Source organism: Physella acuta, unplaced genomic scaffold, assembly GCF_028476545.2.
Source record: "Physella acuta isolate Inbredline_101_S28 unplaced genomic scaffold, ASM2847654v3 ptg000333l, whole genome shotgun sequence".
Taxonomy (NCBI): domain Eukaryota; kingdom Metazoa; phylum Mollusca; class Gastropoda; family Physidae; genus Physella; species Physella acuta.
The window spans coordinates 79,996-95,000 of NW_026731852.1; the positions used below are offsets into that span (position 1 = coordinate 79,996).

Genomic DNA, 15,005 nt, shown 5'->3' on the forward strand with positions numbered 1-15,005 from the left:
GGGCATTAGTTGATACATTTGCTGGAGGCTACTATATAACTTACTCATGACAAGGCAGTCAAATTATAATAATTGAGATTGACTGTTATAACAACATAAAATTAGTTTTATAATCATTTCTGGCCTCTGGTGGGCTTACCCTAAATATGTAGGGAGGCACCAACTAAATAACTAATATCAGATAATATCGTATGAAAAATTTGAGCCTGTAATATTTAAGGCTTACATTTAGGAAATATATGTTCAATTCTCATTCGTCTTTACCTTACCACACCACTGCCACATCGTACCACACACCAACATCTTCTTACCACAATCACATCTTATCCCAACATAATCTTACCACAACCAGATACTATCACAACCAAATACTATAACAACCAAATATTATCACAACCAGAAACTGTCACAACCAAATACTATAACAACCAAATATTATCACAACCAGAAACTGTCACAACCAAATACTATAACAACCAAATCCTGTCACAATTATTGTATCCCAACCACCGCAGAAACCCATTTTACCACAAACTCATCTTACCACTAAAGTTACCATTGTATATGTTGTTGTATGTGAATTATTAACTTACAGAAGAAAGTGTAGTTTATTATTTTTTATATTGTAATGTGAGGTTTAGCCTAGAGATCTATACAAAAAAAAATTGCCATCGAAGTTTTTTCTTTTTACTATTTTAACAATTTTCTTTTTTTGAACAATAGTTGTCCCACAGGGACCATTGGTCACAGTCAATCTCATTATTTTTATACACAAACTGAGAAAACGTTTTGTCGATATGTTGTTCCCCAAAAAAAGTTGTGAATCTAGAATGGCAGGAAACCTCAGATAGACTGCCTAACGTACGGTAGTGCCCACGGTAAAAAAAAAAAAAACTACCTCAGATAGACTGCCTAACGCAGTGGCGTAGCGAGGTCGGGTGTCACCCGGTGCCCCGAAACTTTCGATTTGCACATCTTAAAACACTATTTAACACTCGAATTAATCACTTAATTAAGTGGAATTATCATTTTTCTCTATAATTTTGCTATTTTTTGCATTGGTGTCACCCTCTAAATGGTGTCACCCGGTGCGGTCCGCACCCCCGCCCCCCCCCCCCTCGCTACGCCTCTGGCCTAACGTACGTTACTGCCCACCGTAAAAAAAACCCTCGGTTTTGCCACTCTTGTATTTGACTTTTCGCGGTGTATTTGCTGAGCTAGTTAAAACATCAAAAAATGGAGGCAAAGCGTCGAACTGCGACATTTTTCTCACACTTTCACATCATAATATCAGTAATTAATAATAACATTTAAGCAGCATTAATAAATTAATCTACACCAAATCTTATATACATCAACATTTCAAAGAACGAACACAACACATTTTAATGATGCCCTTGTCTAAGGAATGGTCCAAGTACCAACAAGACACAATCTGTAGTGGCCTTATCTAGCCCTGGAGCTACAGCACCACTGTTGTAACATCAGTCTTGTAACTGTACGTCTATCTTATGTTACAGGTGTCAAGTTACTATTGAAGCAGAGATTATGCAACACTTTTTCTTTCTACTTTCCATTTTCCACAATCTGGATCATCCCAAGTATCTCTAGATTGTACAAGCAGAGATTGTGCAACAATTTCGTTTTCTACTTTCCACGATTCGGATCACACCCCAGTATCTCTAGATTGTTAAAGCAGAGATTGTGCAACAATTTTTCTTTCTACTTTCTATAATCTAGATCTTCCCAAGTATCTCTAGATTGTTAAAGCAGAGATTGTGCAACAATTTTTCTTTCTACTTTCCACAATCTGGATCATCCCAAGTATCTGTAGATTGTTAAAGCAGAGATTATGCAACAATTTTTCTTTCTACTTTCTATAATCTAGATCTTCCCAAGTATCTCTAGATTGTTAAAGCAGAGATTGTGCAACAATTTTTCTTTCTACTTTCCACAATCTGGATCATCCCAAGTATCTCTAGATTGTTAAAGCAGAGATTATGCAACCATTTTTCTTTCTACTTTCTATAATCTGGATCATCCCAAGTATCTCCAGAATTTTGAAGCAGAGATAATGCCACAATTCTGCTTTCTACTTTGCACGATCTGGATCATCGCCCAAATATCTCCAGCATGTCCAAGCAGAGATTACGCAACAATTTTGTTCTCTACTTTCCACGAACTAGACGTATAGAGGGACTGGATCATCCCCCAGTAATTCCAGAACGCGCCACCGCTGATGATGGAGGCGAAGATGGGGCACTTGACCCCCAACGTCTGCGTGCAGTTGATGGCCTTCTGTGGCACCAAGGTCACGTTCTGGTCCAGCTTGTAGTTGTAGTAGGTCACGTGACCCACGATACTGGGCAGCATGCCGAACAAGTACACGTCGTCTATCCAGAAAAATGGCGTCGTCAAGGCCGCCTCGTACATGGGGGCCATGAGGTCAGTGGTCATCAGGACCACGAACCCACTGCAGTAGTCGTAAGGGAAAGTTTTTCGGCGGGCAAACATGTGCGACTCCACTTTCCATTTCCCATCACGCAGAATGGGCATGGTGTCTTTGTACCACACGTTGCAGAAAATAGATTTGGTCTTCCCGTTCATGTGGTTTAAAAACGAGTACAGGAGCTTGTACATGTTGATGATGACGTCATCGTCTATTTTTAGCACGAATTTAGAATTGGCGCAATGTTGGCTGACCCACTGGTACCCCATGACGCCTTTGAGCGTGAGGTTGTGGTACGAGTCGGTGAAGCTGGCCATGATGGTGTCGTTGTAGGTCGCGTGCTCGAACCACAGAATCCGCTCTAACGTCTGATTGGTCGTTCGCCCCAGCAGGAACGCGACCCGCACGTGGAACGGTAAAAAATTATCCTCCTTCCCAAAACTCTCCCGGATCCGTTGCCGGTTCTCTAAATTAGCCGGGGATGTGTGTACAATTATGATGATGTCGATGACATGCGCACTGCGGCATAGATCCGGGTTCACCATGATGTAATGTCCGATCATCTTCGCCGGGTAAAGGGCGTCGTCTGTTGTACGGGAATCGTTGATCTCTAGCTTGATGTCTTGGACCTTTCGCAGCTTGATAGGGTTCACGGTCGTGTTGGCCTGGCTCCGTATCCTAGCAACCAGAACTGGGTCAACGGTGAACTCCGGGAGGTGAGTGTATGGCTCGCGCCACAGGATGACCTTGCGTAGTGTGACGGACAGCAGGAAGGTCAGGTTGAGGGCTAGGATGACGCAGATGAGGAAACCTAGTTTCAGTTTTCTGAACACCCTGAGATTCATTGTCTGCTTCACCTGTCAGAGGGAAGAGAAACAAATCATCAACCAGGTAGAAATTTTATTTTTGCTTCACGGGACTTGCATGAATTATAAGCGTAGTTTTACAACATGTAAGAACACTTGTAGAGCACATTTGAACAATTAGAGCAGTTTTAGAACAGTTTTGACCAGTTTTAGCAAAGTATTTTAGCAGGAAGACGAGGCTAATAAAATCTGGGTGCGTGGCCCTGCATTCATTCACCCAGCCGAGAAATGTTTTTATAGATCTTTCACTTGTTTGACTGTACAAATGATCACAGAACAAATGATCACAGAACAAATGATCACAGAACAAATGATCACAGAACAAATGATCACTGAACAAAATATCACATAATGAAGAAAAAATATCATTTGACGAAACCTCACATTGACAAAGTAACTCATTAAAAAATATAACAAAGCGAAATATTTCAAACTTAACCCCCCCCCCCCCCCCCACTCCAATAAATCCCCCAAATTGTTCGGCGTATGAACACATCTGTTGTAAGAACAATTTTAATAAACAAATGCAATGAACAAAAATTTTAAATCTATTACATAGTTTTTATCCTATCAAAATGACTCCATTTAGAAGCTCCACTTCCCTTAATTTAACAGTCGCTTGTTATTTAAACGTATTTTCTTATTTTGGTATCCGTATCAACACAGGACACAAAAAACTACAATACGGAGTCATGTCCACAACTTGAGTTATTTCCCTGCAACTTGACAAGGACAAGTAACTCGTGTGGAAGGGAGACGTGTAGCCTTACGGTGTGCTCGTACTTTTGTTCACTAGAGACTTGAGCTAGCAGTCGCCTATATGGTACATCAGCCACAAGCTAGTTAATGGTCCAACTAGGGTTTGTTTCAGGTATTTTCACCTTTTTTTAGGGGGGTGGGGTGGGGCACTTGAAAATTAATTATGGAAGGACGGACATTTGTTAAATTCTATATTTCCTAATTAAATTATATATAGTTTCTATCTGGTCAAGGGAGATGACTGGAAGAAGCAGGTATCCAGCTAACGTTTATTTCAACATTCCACTGTAAAGTCTGCTGGGCTGGGTGCCGGGCCCTAACTGACAACATAATTTATGTCTATGGTATTTAGGAGTATGTAGGTACAAGGAAGCCGTTAAGGCGAATATTTTAGTCACCAAGCTGGATCTCTATTGGTGCGCTCAACATGGTGGATAAAGCAAGGAAAGAAATCAGTTTCTTATAGGTATTTCTTCGGATGGGGGGGGGGGCACTGCTCCAAAGATAGAAATCAGAAGTATCTGTCAGGCATCTCTTTGGACTCCCCCCTCTCAAATAGAGAAAGTATCTATTGTTATGTATTAATTTATAAAGAAAATAATTTAACTTAACCAGTGTCCGCTCCCCTCCACCTCCCCCCCCCCTCCAAAAAAAAAGTGCAAAACTTTCAAGTGCCCCCCCCCCCCTCCGAAAAAAGGCTGAAAGAAACCCAGCCAGAGTGTTATGGACTAGGCGACACAACAGTCATAGAGAGTAGCTACATCTTTTAGGTAGAATCGTATCGTAGACGCTGTGACGTGTACAGTGACAAAGACAACAAGCTAAAATGTATAGAGTGAAATATTACAAACTTTACATTCTAATTGACAATATCATCAAATTTACATTCAAAGTGACCATACTATCATTTTACATTTATAGTGAAAATACTAGCAAATTTACTTTCAAAGTGACAATACTAGCAAATTTACTTTCAAAGTGACAATATCATCAAATTTACTTTCAAAGTGACAATACTAGCAAATTTACAAGTATAATGACAATCCCACCGAATAATAACAGTATAGTGACAAGCCCAACTACTGTACACTATATATAGGCCTATATCAACAATTCCGTGTTATAGTGACAATCACGTTGATTTAAAATTGAAGTGACGGTGGCATTGAATTATATTTGGAGTGACAATCCCACCAAATTTACTCAAATAGTGACAATCTAACCAAATTTACGCAAATTGTGACAATCCCATAACATGTACGATTGGATTGTATTCACAATCCCTCTAAATTTAATAAATCGCGCTAAATATTCGCGAATAAAAACAATCTCATCAAATTTACAACTGTCATTTTTGTGATTGTCACAAACCATGGACCAGTAATTTAAAACCATTCTTAGATAAACCCAAGCTGAATGCAGTCTATAGCAACCCGTCATAGCACACACATCGATCTTATTACTGTCAAAATGGTACGGTTAGATGCTTGAACCGGTCCGGCGCGCTCTAATTATCTCATTAATTAAGTTATTTTAGATCACGAAATGCTAAGGTCTTACTTCTTTCTGTGACAGTTCGCTGGATACCCGAAACTACCCCCACCCCCCCTGCCACCGTTACAAAGACAAAGAGCTTGAACCACGAGTACTTAATCCTTGGAGCTTCACGAACCGAATCCCAATAGCAACCAGTGTTACATTAGCTTGTGGAGGTGACGCATACCATGGACGGGGGTAGGGGTGGGTAGGTGGGGGAGATATTCTGGTGGGGATGGGTCAGTAATTTTAAAATGTTGATGATTTTCGATTAATTCTCATGTTGAGCTGTTGATTAAAAGCGAGGACAGTCGTTTAGGCTCTAAATGTTTGATAGACTTACGTGATGTTTACACGATAAACCATATTTGGTTTGGATGTTTGATAGACTTACGTGATGTTTACACGATAAACCATATTTGGTTTGGATGTTTGATAGACTTACGTGATGTTTACACGATAAACCATATTTGGTTTGGATGTTTGATAGACTTACGTGATGTTTACACGATAAACCATACTTTTGTTTGGATGTTTGATAGACTTACGTGATGTTTACACAATAAACCATATTTGGTTTGGATGTTTGATAGACTTACGTGATGTTTACACGATAAACCATATTTTGTTTGGATGTTTGATAGACTTACGTGATGTTTACACGATAAACCATATTTGGTTTGGATGTTTGATAGACTTACGTGATGTTTACACGATAAACCATACTTTTGTTTGGATGTTTGATAGACTTACGTAATGTTTACACGATAAACCATATTTGGTTTGGATGTTTGATAGACTTACGTAATGTTTACACGATAAACCAAATTTGGTTTGGATGACTTACAAATGTGCAGTGTGGCCCTCTCTCTCCACACGCTGGGGTGAAACAGCCCACAGCCGACGTTATTAGATGGACGTCAGAAAACCAAATAACCTTTCATAACCAAACTATTTCAAATATAGCAATTTTGAGCTTTTGAGCGGGAGGGTAGTAGACTGAGGCGTGACGTCATTTCAGTAGGAGTGGATCTGGCTTTTTGTGACGATGTGTGACGGTGGGGATGGGTGAGGTTAAAATCGCTTATTTACAAAGCCTGACGTCATATATGGGTGTCCCATTGAAGCAAATTGCCCCGTGTCTAGTGTGGACCGATTTAACAATGTTTTCTTTAGCCGCGAGATTGAGCCGGCGGTGATTGATTTTGTTTGGTTAAATCGCTTACAGCTGTTATCGGACAACGTCTTTCGTTGTTCGGTCCTAAAGGAGTCTTTTGTTCCGCTAATCCGGGCTTCGCAAAACAATAAATAATAGACGTAAGTGCTGTAGCTTGATCAATGTTAAGGTCTTTTTCGACTAGAATTCGGTTCGGTGAAATTACACAGTAATACACAGGTATATTACATATATACTACACAGGTATATTACATAGTGCTGCACAGGTATTAAAAACTATATAGTAATACAAATTATATATCAAAGTACTGCGCATGCATATTACATAGGGCACAGGTAAAAAGCACAATACAACTTATATAACAGTACTATAAGTGTCTAGAGCACAGTAGAACACGCATGGGGCCTATATATAACGGAGTTATATACACATTTACAATAAACTAAAACGCAGGTATAAACGTAATACAAACTGTTGTAAAGTATATAATATTGGTATATAACAGATATATATGTATGTACTGGTGCATTCAACTAAAGAGATATTTCCTGAGTACCATCGTAGTGAGTGTAATAGCTTGCAATAGATGTAGATTTAGAAGACAATTACAGTTTCCAAATGAAAGTTAGTGCAGTAGAGGAGGAGGGGGGGGGGTGAGGCTGAAAGGGCTGCACAGTGTCGTATAGTTTCGATTTTTTAAAGATAAGTTATAATCCAGCACGATTTAAAAGTAAGGGTTGTAACACATTTATCCTGGATTTATACTACTCAAGGAATAGAAGTTGTAATTGAATATTATTCTCCTATATGTTTCGCAATTTCAGCCTGATATTTTTATTTTCATTAAAAACAATTCTAAACACACACCTACCTAAACTTGATAGACAAAAGCGTCACTAGACAAATTGAGCTTTTGTTAGTCAACGCGATATGGCGCTAGTATTTAAATATCCTGTAAATTTTCATGATTGTTCCACGTAGGGTGGTTTGAGATATTCTTTGTTTTCTTTTAAATTCGGTAGAACTTTTTCTAAAAGTCATTTTTTTTGTCTCTTTTAATTGCAAGTGCCAAATATCTCGCCCTTTCTTCGTTTCCTGATGGACTTAGACTCTATTTCAAATGTTTGTGAAATTCTTTTGCTAAACGAACGTAGGCGCCACAGTGCTCACGGGGGAGCCTAGGGTGCTCCGGGTCACCCGACCCCAGGGGCGCCGACGGATAAGCCTGGTGCAGTTTAACAGTTGAATCAAGTGGTACTCGCGCCCTCCTGTGTAGGACGCACAATCAGCAGGCCCCTGCTACTTAGATAGACACTGGGGAACTCTGGATACCACATCACACACTGCCGGGGCGCCGCCACTGTGAAAAATTTATCTTAGAAAACGTACCAGGCGTACTCCCAATAACTCCGCAAATTGTTATGGCCATCGGATGAAAGGTGTAGTTACGCATAAAATACAAACAAACCCATAGACAGACAAACAGATGGATTTTTTTCTATTTCTCTAAAGTTTTAATTTTTTAACGTTTAATTCATCCATTTAAAAACACAATTTGAGTTTGTTTTCTATCGAAAACATCTAGGTTGATGAACGTTGTTTGCAAGTTATAACATACGACAATTTCTTCTGGGCGCATTGATTAATGTGATAAAATCAATGACTAAAGCTAATGACAACAAATCTCCTAATTAAAAATGATTCATTTAAAAATGTGTTTATTCCATACCTAGTATCTTGAGCTTAGATTATAAATGTCTTTCATCCAGTTCTGGATTATCACCGCAATATTGAATCACAAAACCACTCCAAACAGGCCGCGTGTATACTTAGACAAGACATTACTTTGTTATAGAGGCTATGCAATGTTTATGCCACAAAAGCATTCCGCGACAGCCGTAAATAACAATTATAATGACAGTACAATCCACTTTAGAACCGACAAAACACCGGGGTGAGGCGGGGGAGGGGTAACCAGTAAACTGTCAGAAAATGATCATAGTCTGGGTGGCATGGACTAAAGTTCTAGACCAAAGTTGACCACACTTCCTGATAACCGTTGGCTGATGACCGATGATGTGTTCTCGATAAGCTCTTTTGTGTTTGAACAAATACCGTTAGCTGCATTACTAAATGTTTAACTTGCTTAACACTGAGAAAAACCGCGTGACACAAGCAAGTCAGCAGGAATATATATATATATATATATATATATATATATATATATATATATATATATATATATATATATATATATATATACATTATTTAGTTATATTAGTGTATTTCTTATTTCACAAAATTTAGATTTTTAAACCGGGGCACTCCCAAATTTTATAAAAACTATTGCAGTTAAAACATTATTCAGATCACATTTTATATGGGGTCGCTACCTGAGCCAGAAGATTCAGCAATTTTTTTCTATATTCAGCATGAATTCGGATATCATAGTTAGGATTATAGTAACTTTCTAAACATTACAAAAAAATACAAAAGCCTTTAATTATTAGTATATAATAAAAGATACAAGAATAATTTTTTTTCGTACACATTTTCTTTTTCTAAAAACTTAATTTTTTTTCATTTTCTATTTTTAAAATCGAATCAAATTGTTTGTTTTTGTACTTAGGGGTATGTTTATTCTTTTTCTTGGAGAGTATAAATCAGTGTTTCTTCCAAACTTTTTTCACCGGGGGGGGGGGGGGGGGGCACTTGCATTTTTGGGGGGGGGGGGCGGACTAAAATTTCCTGGGGGGGTGGACACTATTCAGAGTATATATTTTCTATACAAATTCAATTTTATTGGGGGGGGGGGTGGTAGACCTCTTCCAGAGATGCCTGGAAGAAACTCTGACTATAAATTAACGGTATTTTAGATATGAAGAACATAACATTACATAACTGTGTCTTTATTTCTAAACTTTCAAAGATAATGGCTGGCGCTTTTTAATTTTTGAACTAAAAATAATAAGTAACAAAGTTTTTGGCTAATTATAACAATATACTTCCAAAATTTTGATAGTAACTGTGTGAAACAAACAGGGAATACTGCATCAGACAAACACGTATCTTATTTTTAGTTTCGATAATTGAATAAGGCTGGTTATGTTTGGAAGCTTTATAGAAATAATGATATAATAAGGCCTATATGGATATATATATATATATATATATATATATATATATATATATATATATATATATATATATATATATATATATATATATAGTGAACGATAATTGACGGTTTTATGAAGTAAATATTTTGACGCTAAAAACATTTAATAGCAACTGTAGCTCAGGTCACTAGCGTTATTTGGTTAAGCTCAAACTCTGAGTTCCCTAGGTGGGGAGGTGTCAGTGAGTAGGGGGGTCTGAGTACCATATAACCCACCCCCGTTTTACGCTCGGCAGACGGATTAGTGTTGACGTGTCAATCTTCTCTGGCTGAATCCAAACATCGATCAACTAATCTGACTGAATCCAAACATCGATCAACTGATCTGACTGAATCCAAACATCGATCAACCGATCTGACTGAATCCAAACATCGATCAACTAATCTGACTGAACCCAAACATCGATCAACTGATCTGACTGAATCCAAACATCGATCAACCGATCTGACTGAATCCAAACATCAATCAACTGATCTGACTGAACCCAAACATCGATCAACTGATCTGACTGAATCCAAACATCGATCAACCGATCTGACTGAATCCAAACATCAATCAACTGATCTGACTGAACCCAAACATCGATCAACTGATCTGACTGAATCCAAACATCGATCAACCGATCTGACTGAATCCAAACATCAATCAACTGATCTGACTGAATCCAAACATCGATCAACCGATCTGACTGAACCCAAACATCGATCAACTAATCTGACTGAATCCAAACATCGATCAACCGATCTGACTGAATCCAAACATCGATCAACTAATCTGACTGAATCCAAACATCGATCAACCGATCTGACTGAATCCAAACATCGATCAACTAATCTGACTGAATCCAAACATCGATCAACTAATCTGACTGAATCCAAACATCGATCAACCGATCTGACTGAATCCAAACATCAATCAACTGATCTGACTGAACCCAAACATCGATCAACCGATCTGACTGAATCCAAACATCGATCAACCGATCTGACTGAATCCAAACATCGATCAACCGATCTGACTGAATCCAAACATCGATCAACTAATCTGACTGAATCCAAACATCGATCAACTAATCTGACTGAATCCAAACATCGATCAACCGATCTGACTGAATCCAAACATCGATCAACCGATCTGACTGAATCCAAACATCGATCAACCGATCTGACTGAATCCAAACATCGATCAACTAATCTGACTGAATCCAAACATCGATCAACTAATCTGACTGAATCCAAACATCGATCAACCGATCTGACTGAATCCAAACATCAATCAACTGATCTGACTGAACCCAAACATCGATCAACCGATCTGACTGAACCCAAACATCGATCAACTAATCTGACTGAATCCAAACATCGATCAACCGATCTGACTGAATCCAAACATCGATCAACCGATCTGACTGAATCCAAACATCAATCAACTAAACCTTTCAAGTAATCTGGAACCCGATATCCGAATAAGTCAACTGCCTACAGTCAGTGTACTTAGTTGGCGCGTCTATCTGAAGTCATCTCTTGCATGACATGTAGCCTTAGCTCTAGCTTTAGCTTTAGCTTTAGCTTTAGCTTTAGCTTTAGCTTTAGCTTTAGCTTTAGTTTTAGTTTTAGCTTAAGCTTTAGTTTCAGCTTTAGCTTTAGGTTTAGTCTTAGTTTTAGCTTTAGCTTTAGTTTTAGCTTAAGCTTTAGCTTTAGCTTTAGCTTTAGCTTTAGCTTTAGCTTTAGCTTTAGCTTTAGCTTTAGCTTTAGCTTTAGCTTTATGGATAGCGTCTAACCTTAGAGATTTCATGTATGGATAGCGTCTAACCTTAGAGAATTAATGTATGGATAGCGTCTAACCTTAGAGAATTAATGTATGGATAGCGTCTAACCTTAGAGAATTAATGTATGGATAGCGTCTAACCTTAGAGAATTAATGTATGGATAGCGTCTAACCTTAGAGAATGAATGTATGGATAGCGTCTAACCTTAGAGAATGAATGTATGGATAGCGCCTAACCTTAGAGAATGAATGTATGGATAGCGCCTAACCTTAGAGAATTAATGTATGGATAGCGTCTAACCTTAGAGAATTAATGTATGGATAGCGTCTAACCTTAGAGAATGAATGTATGGATAGCGCCTAACCTTAGAGAATTAATGTATGGATAGCGTCTAACCTTAGAGAATTAATGTATGGATAGCGTCTAACCTTAGAGAATTAATGTATGGATAGCGTCTAACCTTAGAAAATTAATGTATGGATAGCGTCTAACCTTAGAGATTTAATGTATGGATAGCCTCTAACCTTAGAGAATTAATGTATGGATAGCGTCTAACCTTAGAGAATTAATGTATGGATAGCGTCTAACCTTAGAGAATTAATGTATGGATAGCGTCTAACCTTAGAAAATTAATGTATGGATAGCGTCTAACCTTAGAGAATTAATGTATGGATAGCGTCTAACCTTAGAGAATTAATGTATGGATAGCGTCTAACCTTACCTTACTCTGATAATGGTTATCAATGTCTACTCTCTGTGAAAGAACACAAATATAATGGGAGAACAAGACAAAGCTTTATAAGAGAATGTTCTTTGTTTTTACAGCAGTCATTACTTATCCTTTATGGCATGACCCCCCCCCCTTCTCCCCCCCCCCCCATGTATAGTCAAACTGAACAAGACTTGTCATGCGGGATAGCTGGTAGTTCAGTGGGGGTAGGGGGGGGGGGTTATATATGACAGGCCAACATTAGATTGTAGTCGTGTTAACACTGGCAGTGTATTCAGTTTATTGGTGCAGCTCTAACAAATATCTTAAGATTAACTTACATTTACGGACTTCGAAAAATTATGCAATGTTTTAGCGAAGTTTAATTTTAAAGGTAAAGCACAAAGTCACGTTATCGTCTTTGTTGCAGTTCACAAAGAATACCAAAAAGACAACAAACGCATACTAGTGGTAGTCACTACCATCCCACGGCCGTTGAGGTTTTTTTACTTTCTCGTAGACGGAGTATTGAGGTGGAGTATTGAGTGGAGTATTGAGTGGAGTATTGAGTGGAGTATTGAGTGGAGTATTAAGTGGAGTATTAAGTGGAGTATTGAGTGGAGTATTGAGGTGGAGTATTGAGTGAAGTATTAAGTGGAGTATTGAGTGGAGTATTGAGTGGAGTATTAAGTGGAGTATTGAGTGGAGTATTGAGGTGGAGTATTGAGTGGAGTATTATATTATAGTCGAGCAAAAAAAATCGATATATATTACAAGTTTCAACTTCCTGAGTTGAAAAATTTGTCCAAAAAAAATATTGAGTTGGCCTAACTATTTTATCTGACTTGAAGGAGTGTAGCTGCCAGTTGCATGTCTCGGGACCACTTCTCAACCCAAGCTGCCAGTCGCACGTCTTGGGACCACTTCTCAACCCACTAAACATGTTAATCTACTACCTAATGTTTTAGACAATGTTAGTGTCGACAATAGATCACCGGATGGGATAGAGCGACCCCACCCCCCGAACATTAATTCAGATTTAAGTTTTAAAGTTAATTGTAATAAAAATTGTATTAGTTAAAGGCCTGTAGTTCCACCATACAAATTGTACAAGAATGTGTGCACTAAAATGTAGTACTTATATTCGGTATTGTTGGATCTACGATTTATAGTGTATTGCTCTTTAAAAGAGCGGAAGTTACCAATGGCTGGTTGATCCTAAGTAAATAGCGGAGGCTTCTTAAAATAAACAATTTTCGATAAGGAATTCCAATAGTTCAACACAACTGTCGCCCTTTTACTTGCCACCATGTCCTCCCCCCCCCCCCCCCCCCGCAAGTACAGCAATGGTCTTCTCCATAATTCTTCTCCCCTAATCTTGCTAACGTTATAAGCTAAGACCGAACTAAAAGTCTGACGAGTAAATTAACTAAAAGTCTGACCATAGACTGAACTGATATATATATATATATATATATATATATATATATATATATATATATATATATATATATATATATATATATATATAGTGAGTGTACATGAAATTAAATTCACTCACCTAGAATTAATTAACTAGGGGGAGGGGGGATTTCAGTGGAGGCAATGAGGGAGGAGGGAGGGTGCTTCTGGCTAACGTGTAGGGGGGGGTTGGTTCGTTGAGTGAGGACGGCGTGGCTATAATTGTCCAGCTTTTAGGTTGGGTAACTTTTCTAACGTGTGGGGTTTTTTGTAACGTGATTGGGGGTTCGGGTTGGGTTTAGTATAACATGTAACTACAGTAATTAGGGCAGAGGGTATCTTCTGAAATAGCCTGAGGTCAAGTGGACAATAACCCCACGTGCTGGAAGTCTCTATGACAGGCACCTTAGTACCAGAACATGAGACGTCATCGCTAACAAACAAAAACAACCATCGCCAAGCCTTGAATCAGGGTTTGGCTAAATTACTAGCGTCAGCTGTCGACATTAAAGCAATAAATAAAGAAATAAAACAAGAAACGGATAATGTCAGCTGTCAACAATACATTTAAACAATAATTAAATAAATAAAACAAGAACTGGGTAATTGAACATCGATTGGTTAAGGTAGACAAATGGGCTTGTTAGTTCCTGGTCGATAAGTTTACTGCACAATATATGGGTCACTCTTGTTGTAATGTGGTACTCAGTGGGTTTACAGGGGAGGTTGGAGTGTATGTGAGAATAGGGGTGATGGGGTAGGGTGTATGTTGGGAGGGGGAGGGTGTTCGTGTAGGATAGTGGTGTACATATGTGTGTTTATGTGTGTGTGTGGTAGAGGTGTATGTGTGTGGTAGCGGTGTGTGTTGTAGTGGTGTATGTGTGTGGTGGTGTTGTTGAATGTGTTTGTGGTTGAGGTGTATACGAGGGTTCGATGTGCCCCTACAATATGTGTAACTCTGTTAGAAACTCGGATTAAGTGGCAAGCTATATATATATATATATATATATATATATATATATATATATATATATATATATATAATGTATACATATATATATATATGTATATAACGGATATATGTGAGAGATGTGTGTGTC

The 15,005-nt window shown here is 38.3% G+C and overlaps 1 protein-coding gene across 6 annotated transcripts in view; it reads right to left on the bottom strand.

Annotated features, from left to right (window-relative positions):
* Window positions 1-1,134: 1,134 nt before the first annotated feature.
* LOC131940825 (beta-1,3-galactosyltransferase 1) overlaps window positions 1,135-15,005 on the bottom strand; it is a 39,475-nt gene continuing 25,604 nt past the window's right edge. For 4 of the 6 annotated variants that reach the window (XM_059299678.1, XM_059299676.1, XM_059299677.1 and 1 more), the window contains exon 2: window positions 1,135-3,306. In XM_059299678.1, the coding sequence (XP_059155661.1) occupies window positions 2,149-3,294 (1,146 nt within the window). In that variant the 5' untranslated portion in view covers window positions 3,295-3,306 and the 3' untranslated portion in view covers window positions 1,135-2,148. Of the gene's footprint in view, window positions 3,307-8,517; window positions 8,604-12,456; window positions 12,543-15,005 lie in introns of those variants that run through there. The other 2 variants (XM_059299680.1, XM_059299681.1) reach the window with 2 other exon arrangements.